This window comes from Trachemys scripta, chromosome 2, assembly GCF_013100865.1.
Source record: "Trachemys scripta elegans isolate TJP31775 chromosome 2, CAS_Tse_1.0, whole genome shotgun sequence".
Lineage (NCBI taxonomy): Eukaryota > Metazoa > Chordata > Testudines > Emydidae > Trachemys > Trachemys scripta.
The window spans coordinates 96298622-96322513 of NC_048299.1; the positions used below are offsets into that span (position 1 = coordinate 96298622).

Sequence of the window (23892 nt, forward strand, 5' to 3'; positions counted from 1 at the left end):
CATTTTATCTCCTCTGAACTATTTCAAACGTTAACGTAAAAAAAGACTGCATTTACATTTCAAAAATAATTATGACACTAAAATGTATGACACTTTTAATGAAGTTAAAAATTGGATTTGATACAGATTTTCAGGTGTTCCTTTTGTAAAAAGTTTTTTTGGCTTTTCCAGATGGTTGTATTCAAGTACATTGAAGACAAAGATGTGTTTCAAAAATTCTATGCTAAAATGCTGGCAAAGAGATTGGTACACCAGAACAGTGCTAGTGATGATGCTGAAGCAAGCATGATCTCTAAACTCAAGGTAAGTCTTCCCTTTCTTAGCACCTGCTAGGGAGGCACTGTTACTTTCCACACACAATGCATATATGCACTTTTTAATATTTGATCAGAAAAATACAAAACTTAAATTTCACAAGTCATTTGACCCCTTGGATTTGCAGTCAGTATGTCTTGCTTTGGAATGAGATCTTTAAGCGGGCCTGCTATCGAAGCAAACAACTGCTGAAACAGCTTCCCAATCTGCCACTTTTTTCAATAACCCTGAATGCTACCTTAAGAACAGTTGATTTTTTTTTTTGTTGCAATTTGACATCGGCGATAAGTGAAATAATCATTAATCAATACAGCTGAGTTCATAATTTTTTTTGCATAACTGTGCTCCTGTTTACAACAATCTTGCCAAACTGTACTTGTATGCACTTTTTTGACGGGGAAATAAAATGTCAGTAACTTTTTCATTCTCATAGTTGTTATAAAGGGCTAGCAAGTAGACCAGATGTTGACTGGTAAATTTTCATGACACTGTTTCCTGGCTGATTTATTTTAATTTTTAAAATGTTGATCTCACATTTTTGGTGGCAGAACAGCTACAGAAAAAGCAGTTAAAACAACACGACTTGTCTAAATGGGTTCAGAACTTTCCGAGTGATTTTTGGACATGCAGGAAATGGTTTGTCATATATTCCTCTAGCAAAATTGATTCCAATCAGAAAAACCCTACTTTTCTTGTTCTGTTTGTTCTCCCCGTGTCAAAATACATGGTCTTTCAGACAAAGCTGTGCTCTTTAATTACAGCAAGCTTGTGGTTTTGAGTACACCTCTAAACTTCAGAGGATGTTCCAAGACATTGGCGTAAGCAAGGACTTGAACGAGCAATTTAAAAAGCATCTGACAAATTCAGAACCATTAGATTGTAAGTATTAAATTTAATATAACCTTTCTCTTAAAAGCTGAGTTATTGTTAAATTAGCCACACCTTCCCTTAATTATAGAGATACAAGGGGAAATGACCAAGTGTTGAATGAGGGACGTATTTGATTCATGTAGCATGCCACTGAAAGCTAGAGTTATTAAAACTTCAGCTTGGATAGACTTTTTTTGGGTCTGTTCACTGTCTTCAAACAGCACCTCATGCCTCCTGATCTGAACAAAACCTTTTTGTTTTACAGATCACAGTGGGGTTAGCTGTTACAGAGAGAGGATTCAACATAGTGTATCCTCCTCTGCTAAAAGTGAAGCCTGGTGTTTTGGTTAAATGTTTTTTCCTTTGACCAAAATCATTGCTTAAACATTGTAGGAATAGTACTGAAAAACGACAGGTCCTCCTTTAGCTCAGTAATTAGGCCTGTTGCTTTCAGATTCAGAGGTCTCTGATTTCAGTTTCTTCTTGAAATGGAATGCTTCAAGATAGAGTTAGCACTTGGTTTTTACTTAATTACATTCCATGTTGTACAAGGTCTACTTCAAGTTTTATATAATTTTGTTTTATAATACATAATGTATTCACTTCTGCCTTGCGTCTCAGAGTCTTTCTGCGCTAAACAAAAAAGTCTCAGACCTCAGGTCAACAGGGTTAAAAATAGCAATGTATACGTTCCCACTAGTTCTGGAGCCCGGGCTCTGAGATCCACCTCCTTGCTGGGTCTCAGCGCCTGGGCTCCAACCTGAATGAGAACGTCTACACAGGAGCACTGGAAGCTCCCTAAAAGTGTGGAGGGGCCAACGGCACCCAGTCCATGGCCCCATCCCCTGCTCTGCTTCTTTCCTCTGAGGCCCTGCCCCCCACTCACTCATCTCTGCCCCCGTTGCTCGTCCTTAAGGCAAGTAAAAAGTGATGGGGCCATGGCCACCTCAAACCTCCCCCTTCCAGTGCCCCTGCATCTGCACTTCTGGTTTTATCCCTGTAGCGTTAATCCCACAAGCCCGAGTCAGTTGACCTGAACTCTTGAGACTCACTGTTGCATTTTGTTTTTTCTCCCCCATTATAGATGCACTCTGAGTCTCAAAAGCAATTGACAAACATAAATTTGCCACTTGTGTTCTTGCCAGTAGCAGATTTTTAATTAAATGGTTATGCATTAATTTTGAAAAAAAAATTTACTTTTCAAAAAGAGAAGATAAAAGCTAAGAGGGTAATGAATGAGATTAAATGCATGCAGATGTCAGGGAATTGTGACTTAGATTTTGAGTAAATACACATTTGACCCCTCAACCCTATCTTTGCCTCACACGGTGTCTTTAATTTTAACAATATGTTTTATAAATAGTAATACTTACCCATTGTCTTTTGATATTAGTGTAATCACCATGTCAGGTCAGGCAACACAGAAACTCTCCTGTTTTGAGTTGGCCTCTCCCAAACTGCACATTGACAGGTCCGTAATACCAAAGGGGAGATAGCTGTTAGCCTGTTAATCTATGTACATTTCTTTTCCAGTGGATTTCAGTATACAGGTTCTCAGTTCTGGATCATGGCCCTTTCAGCAGTCCTGCACATTTGCTCTACCTTCTGAGGTGAGGTGATAAGCTTTTTAATCTTCTATTAAATAAACTAAAGTTTCAGTTTAAATTTTTCTCAAAGATCACCTAAAATGAACTTCAGAGTATTTTGACATAAAATGTCATGACTTGAACATTTTTGCCTCTGTTAAGGGTGACCTGCAAATGATTTATTCAAATAAAAAAACCTAGATTTTAATCTCTCTTGTTTCATGGTGTATAAAGAAAGCCTGAAAGATTTTTTTCCTGCTTATTTTTTTATTTTCGAAGTATCAGAAATGTCAAGTCTTGTCTTTCCTGATTGTGCTGGAGGACCTCCCAGGGGGAGGTCTGAGATGTGTAATCCTTCTTTGTTACCGGTGAGGCACTCATAATCCTTAAACAAGATAGTCTTCCTCCAGAACGTTCAGTAGTCATTAAAATAAAATGGGTGTATGCTTTTAAAGCTCTTGTTTTTATTAAGAAACTTTGACCCTCTCAGTTACTCAGCTTTCAGTCTGTTGATTCTTGAGATGACATGATGACTGCTTTTCCAGTCACCCTGGTCCTCAGCCTAGATAAGACCTGAATTTCTAATTTAACAAATGAGTAGCGGAGGAGAAGTGAGGGGTAAAGGAAATTACCTTTAAGGCCCTCCTTAAAACTTTGCAAAGGAACAAAAGAACAATAAGCCTGTTTTCTTTTCTTTCCGTATGACATTTAAAGTGAAGTTGATCACAAAAGGAAACTCATATCCAAGTCTAAAGAACCTTTTTAAAAATTTTCTATCTAGGCCCCCCCTAGGAAAGGACATGTTAACATAGCATGGTCTGGATTGATTTACACAGTGTAGATTCAAATACACTTCGAAGTGTGAAAATGCAGTGATGTTGGTTTTTCTTTTTATTTATTTTTTTTTATACAGTTGGAACGCAGTTATCAGAGATTTACAGCTTTTTATGCCAGTCGTCATAGTGGAAGAAAATTGACCTGGTTGTATCAGCTATCCAAAGGGGAACTGGTTACCAACTGTTTCAAAAATAGATACACATTACAGGTAAGACTAACCTTGTATTAGTGGAAAGGTTTAGTGAATAATTGACTAGTCTAAACATTTTTGTGATGAGTTCTTCCAAGCTGTTATGTAGAGGGACCTTGCTGTTGGAAGTCCCTGACTTGATCTATTTTTTGGTATATGTCAGACAAAATATGTATATGTAATTCTGTGTATTGGGGAGAAAAGTTTCAGAATAAATGCTTCACGTATCTTCAAAATAAGAGGCAATCCTTCACAAGCATCCCTACAATAGCAAAACATCAGTGCGCAATGGTGGAGAAAAAATTAGGAAATATATTTTAGCTCTAAACTTTGGAGGTGGTTAAACAGTGAGAAGGAAAATCATTTAAAAATGATGCATATCACTGAGTTTCCTTTTAAAGTGTTTAAGGGCCAGATTTTCCAAAGAGTTCGGCACTTAGACATAAAAAATAAAGTAGGCAGATTTTAAAGTGCTCAAAACCTTGAAAGACTCCCTTTGGAAATGCTTCCCACTTCATTTGAGTGCCTAAATAGGAGCTGAGCTTTTTTAAAAATCTGGCCTTAAAAGTTTTTCCATTGCTTTTTTTCTAGAAGCTTTCCAGCTTGTCTTAATCCTTGTATGCCAGCAGTCCCTGAGGTATCCATTGTAAGAAGATAAATTGTATTTTTTTTAAAGTGAGATCAGTGGGTTAAGAGTTTTATAACCCCACTACCTATTTTATATTCCTTTTTAAAATGGCCAAGTACTCACATCATTCTCCCAAAGTTATTCAGTATGATGTAAGCTTCTGGTTTTCGGCAGGGGGGAACTAAATCTGACTTAGATTCTGCCCGGAATTAAAACAGTGACTACCTATGTCAACACACAAACAGCCTAATATAAATATAGGGTATGTTCAGCTCTATTTTGTACTTGTCTGAACACTGAAACTAAGTGAGTAAACGCTATATAATGGGATTTGACGTTAGCATTTTAAATTCATTTAATAATTTCTGTAATTCTCTAAGGCTATGTCTGCATTACGAGTTTGGGATGTGATTCCCCTGCTCCTGTATACATATCCATGCTAGCTCTCATCCAGTAGCAGTGTCGCTGCAGTAGCATAGGGAGTGGCAGTGGAGGCACGGTTGAGCCCATTGGTTTCAGGCATGTGTGTACTTGGCACGGATCAGCTGTGGCCTCTGCTGCTGCTTTTCGTGCTGTCATGGCTACACTGTTATTTATACTTGCACCAGCTCAATGAGCGCTAGTGTGAGGACCTGGACACTTGCAGGGAAATCAGATTCCTAGGTCGTAGTGTTAGACCCTAAAATGTGTGTATATTGCACCTGGCCACTCTGAAAAACACTTATGAACACTGCTTACCTCACATGAGAAATCCAGTTGACTTTAAAGCTAAATGTGTGCATAACTGTGTGCGGATCAGGTCTTTTATCTGAGTACCTAAAATAAATTGAGACTTTCGCCTTCTCAAATACCTTACTCAGGCTATTGAACTTACGCATTTAATGTGCATTTATATTGTTAATACTACTGGTGATAAACTTGAACAAACCATAGGTGTGTTTATGAACTACAGGGCACTTATCCATAGGCCTTGATGAAATTAGTCGTATCTACAGTTGTATGTAAAATGTTTCTAATGTCATGTAGTGAAATCCAATAGTCTGTGTCTAGGTTTTATATTAAGGATAAAATGGAAAATACTCATAATTGGGTAACAAATTGAGGGGGAATATTTTGAAATCAGAAAACATATGGGTAAAAAGAGATACATGGAAGGAACTGTCTGCAAGTAGTTCAACTGGTCACAATCTTAGGATTTAGATTTAAAGAATATTGGAATGTTGGTAATACAATGATGTGCGCATGTGAAGAATCATACAGAGAGACTTGCTGCATTGCGTAATGATTCCATTTAAGGTTCCGGGTGTAAAGATTTATCTCCCATTTTAAATAGCAAATCTTATGTTCTATTGACAGTTCCATGAAGCTCTTTAAAGAGCGTAGTCTGTAAACATGCTTTCTCAGTTCTCAATTATCGTTCACACGTACAACTCTCATTCAAGTTAGTGTTGTGTAGACATATCTGAAGGCATGAATATGTCTCACTGTTTTTGGTTTTGTTGCAAACATTATGCCTATTTGCTTTCTCATTATATTTATGCATAGAGGAAAATTTACTCAAAATCTTTCCAAAAATAACTATAGTACAGTCCCTAGCTCCCATTTTTTAAAAATAGTACATCTTTGAGAACTAGGTTTTTGCTTAAACGTCCATTTGAATGCTGTTTAATAGCAGAAAAGAAATGGTAGACTTGGATACGAAGGATCATTTAAAAGTATCGTACTTTTCATATTCACTTTTTTAAAGTGATGAATCCTTCAAATTGAGTATTATGAATCTTTTTTTTGCCTAGCCATAACTGTTTAATCTATCAGGCTTCATCAAGGTTTCAATTTAGTTTGGGTGGGGGAGTGTTTGTGTGTCTGTGTATTCGTATTCATGATTGGTGAATTTTCCAAGGCAGTCAAGTTCAAATACCCATTCAAGTTGTGCGTATTTTCACTTAGATTTTATATTTGGCCTTTTTCTTTTCTTTTTTTGGGGTCTGGAAGGCATCGACGTTCCAGATGGCAATCCTACTACAATACAACACAGAAGATTCCTATACTGTTCAACAGCTGACAGACAGTACTCAGATAAAAATGGTAGTGTCTTAATTATGTATTGTATTACACTAGTTTTGTTACCACTGCAATGTAAAGTTTCTTTTCATGGGGTTCAGCACACTTACTGCTATCCTGAAAAGGGGAGCAGGAGGTGAGATCTGTTTGACTCAAATGTTAGTTTTTGTTCTTGTGGTAGCAGTTGTTGCTGCTTTGTTGGTCAACTTACCTTCCTGTTCAGTTTCTAGTAATCATAAACTCTTCTGGGTTTTATTTCTGAGGTTTCTAGCAAATCCTGAAGTGTAGACACTCTCTCATTGATCACTATGCTGAATCCTTTAGAATTATATTACTCTATGCCTCCCTCCTCTTCTTCTGTAATTAGTCATTGGTTTTCTAGTGCATGTATTTTTGTTTTAAAACTTCTGTTTTTGGGAAAGGGGGTGGTCTCCCTTTATTATCAGGTTCCTAGAATTTCCTATCTGTTTTATATCCTGAAAGATTAAGAACATGAACACGTTGAGAATATAGATGCATTGGCTAAGTGTTTGTTTTACTTGGAGAGGCAATTCCCTACTGTTTCTTCAAAAGCAGACTCTGTACCTCAACTGTTAAAAACCAGGTGTCTCTCTTTTGACTAGGCTCACATAAGGTCTTCTAAGGCATGTCGGGGAGAAAAGCAAATTATTCGTGGTCAGCAAACTTAAGTGACCTGCCAAAGAGAGAATAAATCTGTGAATACAAATTAGAGTTTTGGATGCTTCATAGAAAATTCAAACATAAGTTGTCCGCATTGGGGAATTGCCTCTGTTATGGACATTGTCAGCCACCAATGTAGCTGCACCCAGTGCAAACCCATAGTTGTAAACAGACAAAGCTGCTATTTGCATGGATGGAGTGTCCACCTGCTTCAAACTGGGTTCACTTTCAGCAGGGAAAATAGCACCTTCCATGTCTATACTGGAGATATACACTGGTGCGGCTTCCTCAGGGACTGGCCTCCAGTGTTTGTAATTGAAAAAAAGCCCTAGTGTAGGCCTGAAAAATATTCAGACATCTGCCATGGTGCACTTTCTGAGTTCTTACTCAGCATAAATTTAATAGTCTTTGGATAGATGCTTTCCTGCATGTCAGCACCATTTAATGGGGAAAGGATCATTAAAGGGGTAATTGGAAAGACCTGTTCTTTGAAATTGGTCTATTTGAGGAACCTCAGAGTAGTCTGGCACAAGAAAGGGGAAAATCTGCTATTGGGTTCGTGCTAAAGTGGAATTCTTTGTCTTCAATCCTCTAAAATGAAAAGTTTTTAATATTTCGCATAAGCTTTTGTGGTATTTCTCAATCGTTAATTCACTGTCTAAATGCTCGACATGTTGTACTTTTGCAATTTTTCTGTACCTATTGGTGATTTTTTTCAATTCTGCCTGCAGTTTGTATTTTTGTAGCTATGTAAAATGAAATTTGAATAGTTCCAGTGCATGCAGGACCTTTCAATTATTTTGTTATAATTCAATGTCAAAATTCATTGGACATTAGAAAGAAAAATGTATTTTAAGTTGGCATTGATAATTTCTCCTGTAACTTGTAGGATATCTTGGCACAAGTTCTACAGATCTTACTGAAGTCAAAGTTATTGGTAAGTTCTTTTGCTTTCTTGCATATTTAATTTATTGAAAAACATTTTAGCAAATATATAATAATTTTTTGTTTCTTGTAGGTTTTGGAAGATGAAAATGCAAATGTGGATGAGGTGGAATTGAAGCCAGATACCTTAATAAAACTATATCTTGGTTACAAAAAGTAAGAAAAATCTAATAGTATAAACCGGTTGTGTATAAATGGTAACAATCTGTTCTCTGAAGCTCCTGCTATTTATAGTGTCACTTTTTAGCAACGCTATAGCTATGGTTGAGCAAGCACTCGAATGGGTCTATAAAGCAAACAGGATGGCACTCACCAGCAGTGTCAGTAAACGTACTCTCACATCTTCAACTCTTGATTCTTGCTAGTCACTGGGGCTCAGTAAAAATCTGGTTTAATTTAGTTAGACTTTGATCACATAGACGCATTTGGCTGGCGTGCCATCACTGCGTGTTTTGCCATTGGTCCTGACCTACACATGCCAAGTAAATAAATTACATTTAAAGGGGTCTTATTCATTTAAAAACAAAAAACCACCAAATCCAAAGTTTTAAGCGCATGGCCATTAAAAACAGCCCCTGAAAAAGAGCAATGTGCTTTATTAGTTAGTCTCTAAGGTGCCACAAGTACACCTGTTCTTTTTGCGGATACAGACTAACACGGCTGCTACTCTGAAACCTGTGCTTTATTTAGAGATTTTTGAGCTCTGAAGTGCCTTAAAAACTAAGATTCTCTTTGCAGTGTCTTTCTGTTAGCTCTTGTTATTTCAGTGCCATTTTTATAGCTATATGTCTCAAACTATTTACAGCACAGTAGTGTTTGTGTGCTTAGCTGAAGGATAGGCCTAATCTCAGTTATGAATTCCATACTGATGATGATGGTTTATTTAAGAAACCTTTTAGTGTAGCGCATGTAACTTAATCTACATTCTATTAAATAAACCACATTTTGTGTGAAATGAAATAACTGAAATGAATTAAATTTTTATTTAGAAATCCTCCCTTGTATTTAATCTTTTTCCTTTCTTCCGTATCTGAGCTAGAGGACTGTTCCAAACAAACTAGAGGGCTGAGTATTCTCTCTCTTACGAGAATTCATAAACATTATATTATTTGGTGTTAGCAACACTGATGTTATTGTTCTGCTTTGTCTAGAAGTAACCTCTTATTTACATGTAATTGTAGCCATAGCAAATTTACACATTCTATAGTCTAGTGTTCTGAAATAATGTTACTTATTTTAAATGTGGAATGGTAATAACTAGCAATGTGATCAGCAGGTAACATGATTATCCTTGTTCAGTGTTCTTTAACACTGGATGTATTTCCATCTGTTTTGCTTTATTTAATATAATGTTCACTATCTTTTTTTTATACTCCTTTTTACAAATCAACCACTTCTTTTGTTTGAATTTTAAAAAAGTTAAATTGATAAAATTCTGTTTTCAACAGTGCAGTGGATTCATAGGGATGTTTATAAATATGGCTTATTTGAAAAATATCAAACTGCAATATTGGTTTTTTGGGTCAGGATTTATACCAATCTTCACAAAATATACAAATGTGTAATTGCAACAATATCTATACTTGAGACAAATTAATTATTATGAGGAAAAAATTCCAAAATTAATTATCTCCTCACTAGGATCAGAATGTAATAAGTAAAGCAACATACTGACTTTTCTCCTAAATGTTGTAATTCCCTGTTGTCCCATGTGTATGCTCATAGAATTGGAGTGCAGCATCAATTCCATTTCTCTCTCACTAGAGGCAACACTCCAAATGAGGCCAAAAGTCTGTGGGATAACTAATTGCAGTTGATCTGGTAAATAAACAATAATCCAAATTGTTCACAGCTTGTTCTTGAGGAAGATTAAGTGGTAAATTTTCAAAGTTCTGCTTTCAAAAGTAACTTACAAGCCTCACTTTCAATGAGACTTAGGTTCCCTAAATACCCAAGTGACTTTTGAAAATGTTATCCTTGGTTCCCAGAACAAATCTTAAGCTTTGTATGTTTTATTTTTAGGCAAATGTAATACGAATAGAAGTTTTGTTTTGAGTTGTTGTTGTTAAAGTTTTTAATGTGTAAATTTTCCTGCAGTATCAAACTCTCTCTCATATGCATTGTGCTAGTAGTTGGTGAGGACCAGAAAGTGAAACTGACATACAGGATTGTACTGTTTAAGGCCCTGATCCTGCAACAGTGTCTGTGTGGATGGACCCATATTGACTTCAGTGGGGTTTCACATGGCTGCCAGGATCTACACATTAGTATGCAGTTGCAGTTTTGGGTCCCATGCTAAGTAAAATGTAAATAGTGAATAATTATGAATGGTAAAAATAAATGAACTTTAGAATTGAGTAATGCAGGTAAATCTTTTTTCTCCCCTAGATGTAAGTTCCTTTTAAATTTCAAAGTCTGTACTCCTTTAGCAGTCAAATGCACAAATAGTTTTTATTTAGCTTTTGTGATCAAAATTCCTGTTTCAAACATTATATTTTGTCATCTTAGTTATTTTTAAAACAAAGCCATAATTTGAGATCTGTTTTGGTTTTCTACTTAAAAGAAAAGAAAGGGGGGGGGGACACGGATAGCTCAGTACTTAAAAGAAGACTCAAAACTTAATCTAAATGTTCAGTTCTCCCAATTTAAGTGTGTGCTTTTGTACCAGGATTTGTTCAAATGTGTTCTGATCCTGCAAACTCAGTGGGACTATTCACATGAGAGAGAGTTTGAAGGATAAATCTCATTATCACTTTGACAAATCACAAACCTTTGTAGTATTAACCATTTTGTTGGGATTATGGTATTTAGTGTCCAGTTGTGCTTGTGTACCCTAGAGTACTATGAAATGTATTCCATCTGGCCTAGGTAGCCTTTACAATAAAGAATATCAGAGCGTTAAGATCATTTGAAGATCACATTTGGGGAAAGGAGGCAACTATGAAATTTCTCTCCTATCCTATCCTCCTTGTCACTAAGTAAGAAAAGCTGTGTTGGGAGCAAATGGGAGGAATTGGTTCTTTTGTAGAACTGGAAATGGAAGGAGTAATCAGATATTCCCAACTTTCCACTCAGATTTTCTTTTTGAAATTAGGCTAATTATTTACTCAACTTCCCTTTCCTGGCAGCAAAAAATTGAGGGTAAACATCAATGTGCCAATGAAGACTGAACAGAAGCAGGAGCAGGAAACTACACACAAAAATATAGAAGAGGACAGGAAACTACTGATTCAGGTGGGTTGGATGTTACTATGATGAGATCAGCCACATGCCATTGTAGGCAATCTGCGACTGCTTGTACCAAATATCCCCAACTGCTGGAGATAGGTCACTAAATGGCTCTGAGTTACTGCAGTGAATTCTTTGAATTCTGGCTGGTGGGACTTGCCCACTACTCAGGATCTAATTGAACACCATATTTGGGGTCAGGAAGGAGTTTTTCCCCCAGGTCATATTGGCAGAGACCTGGGGTGGGGGTTTGCCTTCCTCTGCAGCGTGGAGCATGGGTCAGTTGCTGGTTTAACTAGACAAAATGGTGGATTCTTTATAACATGAAGTCTTTAAATCATGATTTGAGGACTTCAGTAACTCAGCCAGAGGTTATGGTCTATTACAGGAGTGGGTGGGTCAGGTCCTGTGGCCTGTGATATGCAGGAGGTCAGACTAGATGATCACAGTGGTACCATCTGGCCTGAGTCTGAGTATATTGGTCAATGCTTTCATTCCCCCTCTTCATTAGCAGATACAAGCCACTGGTAGAGGCATGATAAAGCTCTAAAGATAGTGTTTCCCAAACAGCGGGTCACAGGAAGGTTCTAGATGAGTTGTGGGCCTGGTGCAGAGGAGAGGCTCCTAAGGGTGGGGGGAGAGAGCCCTCTGCTCAGTGGTGACTTTTGTCCCGTAGGACTGGGCCCAGCTCCAGGTGTTGCCATCTGGTGAAATGCTACTCTCCCTAATTTGGCTCAGCCACCCCTCTATTATGACAGAGGAGAGGCTGGGCCAACCTGAGCGGTTCTATGACCCCCATATGCTACATTGCAGTCCTATGGTTGCCAGCTATCTAATCGCACAAACCCAAACACCATTGCCCCGCCCTTTCTCCAAGACCCCAGCCCCCCACCCTCCCTCTGTCACTTGCTCTCCCCCACTCTCTCTCACTTTCACTGGGTTGGGGGAGGGGGTGCAAGCTTGGGGGCTGGGGCTGAGTGTGGGAGGGGACTCCGGGCTGAGCCTGGGGCAGGGGGTTGGGGTTGGGCTCTGGGAGGGAGTTTGGGTGCAGGAGGGGATGAGGAGTTGGGCTCTGGGAGGGAGTTTGGGTGCAGGAGGGGATGAGGGGTTGGGCTCTAGGAGTGAGTTTGGGTGCAGGTTCTGGGCAGGAGATTGGGGTGCGTGGGGTGGCGCTTGCTTCGGGCGGCTCCTGAAAGTGACCAGCACACCCCTCTAGCAGCGGCTCCTAGGTGGGGAGGGCAGGGGTCTCTGTGTGCTGCCTCTGCCCGCAGGCACTGCCCTCACGGTTCCCATCTGCACTTGAGGTGGGAGTAGTGTGCGGAGACCTCCTGCCCCTCAGGGGCCGCAGGTACATGCCATCTGCTTCTGAGAGCGGCGCAGGGCCAGGCTAGGCAGGGAGCCTTAGCCCCGCTGTGCCTCTGGACTTTTAGCACCTAAAATCTCTCGGTTTGGCGTCAGTAGCCTCTGGGAGATAGGGTCTGATTCCAGAAGACTCCTGGCTAAACCGGGAGGGTTGGCAACCCTATGTAAGCCCCACAGTGAGGAGCTGGCCCCAGCCCCATGGGACAGGAGTTGCTGCTGTGGTGCACTGAGACACGGTCATGGTTGCAGTGGAGAGTGCTGCTGTGACTGGTTGGTGTCCTTGGCTGGGTGAGGAGAAAGATAATAGCCTATGATTTTGCTCCCATCCTCCCCCAACAAATTTGGGCCCTGGATGGGTCTCAGAAAGAGACAAAATGGAGTTGGTGGGTTGTCTTAGTGAAAAGTTTGGTAACCACTGGCTTGATCCAGAATTGCAAATTGTATTTTCCTAAGAAGGTCTGTTTCTACTTTGCTATTTAGGCTGCTATTGTGAGAATTATGAAAATGAGAAAGGTTCTAAAACACCAGCAGTTGCTTGGAGAGGTTCTAACCCAGCTGTCCTCAAGATTCAAACCACGAGTTCCAGTAATTAAGGTATGTCAGAACAGCAGTAATGGATCTTAATTTTTTAAACAAGCGTCTGAGTTAATGGACTGATTTTAGAAAGATTAAAGAAATAACAAGTCACCTTTATTCCATTGAATGGTGTTTGTGAGTGGCCTTTTCTAGGCATGGTCAAAAATGTAGAGTAAATTGCCGTAGTTTAAATGGTCCATTATTTATGCCATTTCCCTGCTAAATAGTTTTAATGCTAGTATTCAGGAGAAATATGTATTCAGCATGGTACTTTGCAGCCAAAACTGTTAAAAGCTTATAGTAAGCAACAACAACAACAAAGTTTTCTTGCTTTTAAAATATCTGCTGCAAAGTGCCTGCCTGGGGTTTGTTTTATGAAATGCACTCCTTGCCTTTCCATGTCTCCCCTACAGAAATGCATTGACATTCTGATTGAGAAGGAGTACTTGGAGCGTGTGGATGGTGAGAAGGACACCTACAGTTACTTGGCTTAGCATTTTTATTAGCAGTTGTCTGACTGTGTGAGATGCTCAGCAAATAGTTATGTGATGGAAAGAATGAAAACAACTGAACTTCATAGCAGCCAGTCTGCTGCCATTTGGACCTCCCTTTTTAATAACTGAGACCAGGACTCCCATCAGCCAGTCTCAGATTTACATCGGAACTGCTCAGGATTGATACATTTCAAGTATGTAAATATGGACACCAATGCCATTTAACCTAATTTAAGAACAGAGAGGAATCAAACCCTTCTCCACTGAGGGTTGCATGCTACTGCATTTAAATCAATACATTGGCTATATGATAAATAGCTGCCCCCACAGGCAGCACTTAGAAATGTCGGCAGCACTTTGAGAGCGAGTCTGAATGGACCTATGTGTAATCTGCTATGAAAAACCATTTGTATAGTGTGTTTCATTTTTTAATGTGATAAATAAAAAAAAAATTAAAAGATTTCTGTACAAGTTGCATTTGGTTTTATTGTTTTAAGTTTCACTACTTTCTAAATGTAAATAAAAGGTATAATGATTATGAAAGCTACAATAATTTGTTAGTTTTGCTTTCTTTCCTTTCCCTGTGATTCAAGCAAAACACATCACGAGATTGAAAAATGATTCTGTAGCTGTGGCTTTTGGGGGAGAGGTGTACACTGAATTTTCAAGATAAATAGCAGATACTTGGAAGATGTGCAACAATGTTTTGGCATTTGAGTTTCAGAATTTTTCTCAAAATGGATATAACAGAAACTAAACTCATCTACTTATGCTGTCAGGTAATATTTTTTGGCCAAGATTAATCATGTCACTTTTATGAATAGTGTGGTAATACATTTTGGATGCACATTCCCACAGACAAAACTATTATTAAATTAAGTACTTGATGGGAATAAATGCTTTAGTTTTGAATCTGGGCATGTGTGTTGGTAACATTTAGCTAAATCTTTTTTTCATATTGGAGTAAGTGGACTAACATCTAAAGCATTGTTTCTTTAAACTTACATAATCTCCTGGCTGTGGAAGCCAAAACCTTGTTTCCTAATGGTGGGAGTTCTGTACTCACTATCTCTACAAATGGAAAATAAATTTTTGCTCTTAGTATGTGTTTCCAAGTCCTCATTGTGAGCAGAAGCTCCATCTTGATTTTTCGGGTGCACCTTCTGCACTCGGCAACGCAGAGACACCATAGCATTAAGCCTTCGTTTTCTTAGCAATACCCATTGCTTCAGTGTTTATTATGGGAAGTGAAGAAAGGTGGTTAACAACAATGTGGGAGGAGATTGTCTTAACAACTCTGCGTCTTCTAGACTTGAAGCATTTAGAGGGGATAAAACTGTTTTGGTTTTGCTTTGTCGAAAGTACTACGGCTTTGCCCTAGTGAAGGCTTAACAAAAATTTGCCAGATAAAGAAGAAAGTGGCAAAAATGACTATACCATACTGAATTGTGCGGAGCTGTTGTTACAAGTGAGCTAAAGGCTTTAAAAACCATCTTGTCACAACCATCTCTGTCTGAGTGTGTGCATGCTGCTACTAAACCTATGTCAACACACTGCAGTCTACCCTTTCAGTAATACAAACCCTGCTGTGAAAGTGGTGAATGCCATTTGTAGTTGAGGAATGTTGTCTCTGGTTATTTTTTAAAGTGTTGCATTTTTGACACACTGATTTGTGTGCAAGCCATGGAGTGGAAGTATGTGGTGGGTTAGGCTCCTTCAAAAATGTTTCTGCAGAACAGTCAGCACTTTAGTCTTCCTTCCAATGGAAAACTAGAAATGGAGGGGGGAGAAAATGTTTGATGCCAGAAACGGTTACTGTGAACACTTTGGAAACTCAGCATACAGAGCATTGGGATGGCTTACCAAGCTCCATGTTCAAACTGCACCCTGTGTAGATCAACTGTATTCCGATAAATTGGTCATGTAGTTTTTACACAAGGGTAGACAAAGGGATAGGAGTGCTCTGGACCAACAGCAGTCAGCCAGAGACCCATGGAAGTTAACATTAGATAACTTGTAGAGTAGTTTGTCTAGCCTTAGGATAATGCGTTGCTGCGTTACTTCAGTATGAGGGAGTACCCTGGGTACTGCTGCCATTGCAGCATTTACCTTCTAGAAGCTAATAGCACCAGTTTGGGAATGCCACAGTGGTGGCTGTCTGTCAGAGAGGTTTATATGGCAGGGGTGTGTGATCAAGGACACTAATACACAAAAGCTCACTGTGGAATATAAACTGGGGTTTGAGAACTGTGCTCCCATCCAGCATATGACTAGAATACAGTGTGTAACTTCTTGCAGTAAAATTCATATACTGAGCCCCTCTACCTTGGGAAAGTTTATCCTTGCCCTTGTCTGCAATTTTGAGTGATACGGCTCTGGCAGCTGATGTGCACCAAAAGCAGATGACTCATGCCAAGGGTTGGTACCACAGTTGCCAACTTTTCCATGGTAAATAAGCACCCTGACTTTCACACTAAACCAAAATTCAAGCTACTCCCATTTCAAAACAAGTCAATTCCTAAGAACCCCAACACTCTGACTAGATCCCCAGCGTGCAGTCTGGGACTGTGGTAGGCCTGCTGACATTCTCCCCACCCTTGCTTGCCAGGAGCCAGTTAAAAAAAAAAAAAAAAAAGCTACAAGCCAAAAACAAGCCCAATTTCTGTTTTTTCTCCCCACAGGTTTGACATGTTTGGTTGGCAATAGCAGCTATTGCAACTGAAGGAGGATGAATCTGGGAATTAAAGAACAGAATAAAACATAATATACTGACAATAGTTGGTTCTGACCTTCCTTAAAGGTTTCATTTTGAACCTTAGCAAAATGTCAACTTTTGTAGGAAGTTACTGACTAGATTTAATCAAATCAGCATTTTCCAGTGGAAAACTGTTCCCTTGCAAACTTTCAATCAGTTCTCTATGTACAGCTGAGTTCCATAATGTGTGCTGCCCTGTTTTCAAAGGTATTTTGTTTTAGCAAACTTGATGGCTGTGCAGTAGTAAATCAGCCAGGATCAGGTAGGACTATTATAAAAAACAAGCCAATTTAAATCAATCCAAATCAGACTTGTAGGTATTAGTATGCTGAGGCCAATGGGCTCTAGTATACCCTAACACAGGGGTTCTCAACCAGGGGTTCTCATGCCCCTCAGGGGTACATCAACTCATCTAGATATTTGCCTAGTTTTACAACAGGCTACATTAGTGAAGTCAATAGAAACAATGACTTGTTTATATATTACACACTGAACTGGAAGTAGAATATTTATTCCATTTTATAATTGAGAAAGTAAGCAATTTTTCAGTAATAGGGTACTGAGAGACTTGTATTATTTTGTGAGCAAGTAGTTTTTAAGTGAGGTGCAACTTGGGGGTATACAAGACAAATTTGACTCCTGAAAGGGGTACAGTAGTCTGAAAAAGTTGAGAGGCACTGCCCTAAAGCACTAGGTCAGAGTGAAAGACTGTTCCATACTTACCTTAATTCACTTCCAAAGGGAAAAAGTTGTAAGTAGGCTTAACAGCCTCCACACAGGTGTAGTTTAACTAATACACTTTAAACACACACCTTTAACTTAGCTGAATGTCACTCAGGGCAATTAAGTTGCTGCCACATACAGTTTAGAGAAAGGGTCTGTGCCTGCCTCAAGTTGGAAGTCTAAGTGAATACGAAGGTTCGGGTACTAACTTGTCCTTAAAGCCCCTTGCGGATTTGTTTATGCATTAATTCTGTCTTCCTGCTCAGCTAATGGTGTGAGAGTCCCACACAGAAGGTAAAAAAAAGCAACAAGTGTGATTTTAAGTGCAGAGTGTACCCTCAAGAGATTCTTTATATACCAAGTTATTTTAACTGCTTAGATCCACCATTATAGCTCAAATACACTCAAAATGAAGAAGTTCAAGTATCCTTTATTCAAGGTTGAAAAATGTACCACACCGCATTATTGCAAAAGTTCATTGGTACAAAACACTTTGCAGCTGGTGAGAAGGCAATAAAAAGTTGATTTTGAAATTTACTATAAATTACTGTTACAGTACTTTGCAAATTCAGAATTTCAAATTGCATCATTTTTCTAAAATTGCCCACAGTACTAGAAAATTCCTGGAGATAAGGCAGCTGTTCAAAAGTAGAGGTAGCTGGTATCAAGGGATTTCCATTTCTCTTTCAATGCCTACATATTTCAGTGCATCAGCCTGGCTGTATCTGAGGGGGGGAAAAGACATACAACTTTATTCATTTGCTATTTATTATGCTGAGCCTCTCAAAGATATTGGGAACCAATCACATAAAAGGTTGAATACAATTCTGTTGCTTTTGTGCCGTTGCTTTTGTGCCCTTGCATTTAAGTTGTTGCTCTAGACAAAAACACCGGAACAACCTTGGTGGTGGTGGTACAGTGCAGTAGTGTTGTGAGAGCCCAATTCATGTTAAAACAGACTTTGGGGGGTAGAAATCAGTATGCATAGGCTTGGGGGAATTTTATTTAACTGGTAATAATGCTTATTTTGGAGCTTTTTCATTTTAAAACTTAATTTAAATTTCAGTTGGGGGGGAGGAGAGAGGAGGAGGAACAATACCACATATAGTTTAACTGTTATAGAGCTTTGAATATCAACATAATTATCTTGAAATCAAACCAGTTCTCAAGCAGCATTTTTCTCACTTTGCCCATCTGTAAATTTTGACTGATGGAAATATTTTGTGTCTGTACAGCAAAATGTTTACTGAAATTTGCCAATAAAAATCTACCCCTTCCAAGGCTAAGTATAAATTGAATAAATTAGATGGTCTCTAACCATCAGAGGAGTGAAACCACCTTGCACTAATTTGATAAATATATAAACAGGACAGATGGTGGATTGCCTGTCATAGCAGGGGACTGAACTCTATGACCCAGGAAGTTTGTTTCCATCCTGTGTTCCCATGAATGGCAATCACTGTGGGCCAGATTTTTAAAGCTACTCTTAAGTCACTTTTGGATACAGGACTTAGCTGTCGAAATCATTTACTAAACAGAGCAATGCCTAACTATCTTTAAAAATCTGGCCCAGTGTGCAGTCAGCACTAGACAATGAACGCAGCAGCTGTTTGCTCCACATGTGTGTTTATAGCAGGAGACTTAAGCCTAATCTATACTAGAAAAGTACCAGTGGCACAAATGTTTTTTTTTTTTTTAAATTCCCAAGCAAAATAAATCACAAGCATTTTTATGCCAGTATAAAAATGTCTCAATCACCCCTGACAGATTTTACTGGCAAAAGTCTTTTTTAATTGGCAAACTTGGATACATTGTTTGGAGAAAAAAATACATATTGTTCCATCCTCGTCTCTTCCGTACATATGGTGATATTCCTCCCTATAAAGCCTGGGCTTCAAGTGGGCAAGGTTCTGACTAATTAGACCTATGAGTTGCAGAGCCAGAAGTGCCCCAAGTGCATTGCTGTCTTTCACCAGCAAAATCCCAGCATTTGAGGGATGAAAACAACTGCTGGCATAAGCAATCTGCTGAGACCCAAAGATGGATTTCAGTAAAAGGTGAGACATCTAAATACATTCTCAAATCTCAGATATTAAAGGTTCAATGTGACAAAAAATCAGGCTTGGCCACAGTGGCCCTAGAATGAAGATCTTGCTATAATCTACCAACCTGTAGTCAAAAAACAGCTCTTCACCAGTCTGAATGGCTCTCTTAGCAAATATACCTATTCTGTGATCTCCATTAACCATCATAACTGTTTAAAAAAAAAAAGAAAAATTATACGGTCAGGGTCTTAGCTCACATTTGCATGACTTATTTGTAGTTACACATTCTGCCACCATTTAAACATGTATTCAACATTCTACAATAACGATGCTTCATGTATTGTTAGACTAACCCTAGATTTACTTTTTCTGGTATTACCTTTTGCATAGCAGTTGGGATTTACTGAATGGTTTGCAAATCGGATTTTGTTACCCTTGCGTGTTGCATCAACCACAAAATCTAGAAGAGAATGTAAGCAGTTAGAACAGGTTTCCTCTAAAGAACTTTCTAAGCACATCTGAGAAAATGCTGTACAGCACATATCCTCTTTTATGCACCTGCTGAGAATCTTTACATATTCCACCTCCATGCATCTCCTGCCCAAATGATGTACAATGATGTTTCTAAATTAGATGGATCTCTTCTTTCTTTCCAGGTCTACAAGCTCTTTAAAATATGCTGACCTTTATATAAAAAAGCTTCCTTTATGAATTTTTTGCAGCACTTCGGGCTAGATCCACAAAGAACATAGAACGGCCATACCGGGTCAGACCAAAGGTCCATCTAGCCCAGTATCCTGTCTACCGACAGTGGCCAATACCAGGTGCCCCAGAGGGAGTGGACCAACAGGCAATGATCAAGTGATCTCTCTCCTGGCATCCATCTCCATCCTCTGACAGAGGCTAGGGAGACCATTCTTTACCCATCCTGGCTAATAGCCATTAATGGACTTAACCTCCATGAATTTATCCAGTTTTCTTTTAAACACTGTTATAGTCCTAGCCATCACAACCTCCTCAGGTAAGGAGTTCCACAAGTTGACTGTGCGCTGTGTGAAGAACTTCTTCCTTTTATTTGTTTTAAACCTGCTACCTATTAATTTCATTTGATGACCCCTAGTTCTTGTATTATGGGAATAAGTAAATAACTTTTCCTTATCCACTTTCTCCACATCACTCATGATTTTATATACTTCTATCATATCCCCCCTTAGTCTCCTCTTTTCCAAGCTGAAGAGTCCTAGCCTCTTTAATCTCTCCTCATATGGGAGATTAAAGGTACTTAGGCAGTACAACAGTGAGCATGGGGACACCTAACTTAAGCACCACGCTGTCCTGTAGAATCCCCAGTTGATTTTTCAGAAGCCAGCAAGCTGAGCAGGGAGGGGCCTAAGCTAGGCAGTAGGAAATGCTAAAGGAAGAGATGGGGCTTAAGCTCCATCTATCAAAGGTTTTTAGGCACCTGATTCTTGGACAGACCCTTTCACAAAAGACAGCTACAGAGGACTTTACATGCATATGAGGCCCAATGTGGTAGGTATGCCTGGATCTGGCCCTGCAGGTGAGATAGGCAGGAATCACCTACTCTGAAAATCCCACCCGGACCCAGAAGGGAACATGGCCACTCAGCAGTGGCAGAACTTAGGTAGTTTTGTTCATGCCACCTGCACACTTAGGTGCCTGCTGGGTTAGGTGGCAGCTAAACCGAGGTTTTGAAAATCTTAGTTGTGTCAATTAAAATCAATAGCTAGACATACGTACCGTTATTCAGATTGAATAGAAAGCTGCACATGTACTTGTCATATACCTTCCCTCTTCTGTCTGCCTCATCCTGAGAAATAATCTGAAAGAAATATTGCATATAAAAAAAGGCCACTTATTTTTCAGCTTGTAATGGAAATAGCCTACAGCCTCAAGTATGCTCCACATCTAAAGCCCATCATAACTGGAATCCCAACTTTTCCCATTCTGGAATGAAGTTTATACGGCAAGTGGAATTAAGACAAGGAAAACTTTAACACTACAGCTAAGGCTGACAAGTGGTCTTAGACTATGCTATTCTGTGGGTGGATGCACAGACGATGACTGCAAGACGAATAAAAGTCTATAGCTGTCATCTTGGAGACATTTCCAATTCAGCCATACAAAGTTACATTAACTAGGGCGCTCTTATTTAGTAGCCCAAAAGAGCACTATCAGTTCAGCCTATAAGGAAGACATATATTTTATAATTCTGTTTCTCTAAAAGATATATAAACTTAATGTTAAAAAAAAATCAAAACCCCATTTTATTTAGTACGTTTTTTCAATTCAACCCATTTATGTTAAAGCCTAAGCTTATAATCATTTAAATTAAATACATAAAATAATATTAAGCAGTACATGTTTGCTGCCATATTTTAAGAAAGGTTGAAACCACTGAACTGGTAGAAGTCACTGGCTAAGCATCTGGAACCAATTTGTTGAAGTGCTAAACCAATAGCCTCTTCTACAGGTTCCAGAGAGAATATTTTCTTTGATTCAGTTTATTCAATTAGTTCATTCACAGTTGAAAAAGCAGGAAAGCTTGTTTTCCTCTTCCAATCTATGAATAAAAACTAAGTGTGAGGATGAGATCTACTAGTTCTGAAATCTTAAAAGGTCATGGCGACCAGAAACAATCAATACAATTCACTAACAGATAATTACTTCCTTTAATAAATCAATTTTAACTACAAAACATGTTTTGATAAACTTCTGGTAATTTTTTTCCCCTCTTACATATTCAGCACACTTTTAAGGTAGTTTTATTTAATTTAAAAAAAAATTAAATCTGCTTTTGTGCATTTTTAATCAAATCTGAAAATAGAGCTTGATACAAAAGTTAATTATCTAGTAAAGAAGAAATGCATCTTCACCATTTTCTAAAAATAAACATTAAAAATCTAAATGTAAGTTAAGCTACATAACTGCTTAAATAAATATGTACAGCTATAGTGTATTCTCCTGGTTAGTAAAAAGCACCAAATTTAGTGTAAAGACTACTTAGTCGCAAATCAACATGTTTAATAGTTACCAACCAATAAGGATCAACCTTTCACTTGGAAAATAACTAACGTACAAATGCACAACATGATTTAATCATACTGTGATTGAAAATGACAATATAAGTTGCTTTGATTTAAATCAATTCACTCTGTACAGGACACTCACTTCTGGGCCTTAGTTCTCCCTTTCACACAGCCTGATATCTACATTTGGGGCAGGTGAGAGGGCAGTCTTGCCTACTGAATCTTGGCAGCCTCTTATGCTGGCAGTCAAATGATTTTGCAAGAAACTCCAGATGTGCTTTAATTGGGACTGCTCTTTAGCTCAGTGTTTCTCAAACTGTGGATTGGGACCCCAAAGTGGGTCAGGACTGTTCTAACAGGGTCACCAGGGCTGGCATTAGACCTGGTGGAGCCTGGGGCCAAAGCCTAAGCCTGAGAAGTCAGCCCCAGGGGGCGGGGCTCAGATTACAGGCCCCCTGCCAGGGGCTGAAGCCCTTGGGCTTTGGTCCCCCTGCCCATGGTGGCGGCGCTCTGGTGGGCTCAGACTTTGGGTCCCCCATCCTGGGGTCATGTAGTAATTTTGTTGTTAGAAGCGGGTCATGGTGCAATGAAGTTTGAGAAACCCTGCTTTAGATTCATCCTCTTCCAGCCTCATCCTCACAGGCACCTAAAAGTCATGAAAAAATCTTGCCAGTGGAAAAACAGCAGTATCAACCATGAATTCAGCTATGCATAGTAGATGCTAGGGAAGCTTTTATTCTCTTGGCAATGCCAAGACCTTGAAACCTGCTGTGAATTATTGTATAACATTCCTTTATTCCACAAAAGGGTACTAAATCTACAAACAAGCTAGTTCCCAAGCCTGGAGACATTATTTAACCAATTTTGCTTTATAATTAGTCAAGGTCACAAACTGATACATCACTGAAGAACGTGACCTTGAATATTTTAGTGAGACATCTATGAATAAAAAACAAATTTCTTACTCTTTTGCCAACGTACAGCTGTAACGATTAAAACATACATTTGAAGCAGTGGTTTTCAACCTGTGGTCCTTTGGACTATTTAAGATTTCCTAAGAAGTCCGCACCTCCATTTGAAATTTTTGAGGAGTCCGCAAATGCAAAAAGGTTGAAAACCATTGACTTGAAAGGTACTCTCTTTCCTTACCTCACCACAGTACTCAGAGATGAATTCATTCTTCTGTACGGGATCTTTGATGAAAATTCCCCAGCCTGCCACATCTGAAGGTGCCAACAGCAAATGCTAGAGAAGGGGAGAAACAAGAAACGTATCTGACTTGGGTTTTCTGGAATGTTCAGCTTAAATGATAAACATACATAGTCACTAACATTTGGGAAGGGAGGGTGGCGGGGAAGAAGGTGCACATAAAGGAGACCAGATACAGTGCTAATGAAACAAACATTCCAGAGTAGAAGTGGCCACAGGGTAGAAATTGTTTGGTTACAAATCCAAGTAACAAGACACATGCAAAACTGTATCTGTCTGTACTAAAGGACTCCAGATCAGAATATTAAAAAAACTTGGTAAATTAAAAGCAGCAAAG

At 38.9% G+C, this 23892-nt stretch overlaps 2 protein-coding genes across 7 annotated transcripts in view; one reads left to right on the plus strand and one right to left on the minus strand.

Moving 5' to 3' along the window:
- The window catches only part of CUL1 (cullin 1), an 83620-nt gene extending 69300 nt beyond the window's left edge, over positions 1-14320 (plus strand). For both annotated transcript variants that reach the window (XM_034761284.1, XM_034761285.1), the window contains exons 13-22: positions 172-303; positions 1077-1194; positions 2719-2795; positions 3685-3816; positions 6419-6511; positions 8058-8105; positions 8187-8269; positions 11242-11347; positions 13184-13297; positions 13693-14320. In XM_034761284.1, coding sequence (XP_034617175.1) covers positions 172-303; positions 1077-1194; positions 2719-2795; positions 3685-3816; positions 6419-6511; positions 8058-8105; positions 8187-8269; positions 11242-11347; positions 13184-13297; positions 13693-13773 — 984 coding nt within the window. In that variant the 3' untranslated portion in view covers positions 13774-14320. The remainder of the gene's footprint in view (positions 1-171; positions 304-1076; positions 1195-2718; positions 2796-3684; positions 3817-6418; positions 6512-8057; positions 8106-8186; positions 8270-11241; positions 11348-13183; positions 13298-13692) is intronic.
- A 3343-nt stretch (positions 14321-17663) lies between these two features.
- The window catches only part of EZH2 (enhancer of zeste 2 polycomb repressive complex 2 subunit), a 122615-nt gene continuing 116386 nt past the window's right edge, over positions 17664-23892 (minus strand). For all 5 annotated transcript variants that reach the window (XM_034761288.1, XM_034761290.1, XM_034761287.1 and 2 more), the window contains 5 exons: positions 23496-23591; positions 21058-21139; positions 19676-19756; positions 19421-19505; positions 17664-17976 (listed from right to left, as the gene is read on the minus strand). In XM_034761288.1, the coding sequence (XP_034617179.1) occupies positions 17916-17976; positions 19421-19505; positions 19676-19756; positions 21058-21139; positions 23496-23591 (405 nt within the window). In that variant the 3' untranslated portion in view covers positions 17664-17915. The remainder of the gene's footprint in view (positions 17977-19420; positions 19506-19675; positions 19757-21057; positions 21140-23495; positions 23592-23892) is intronic.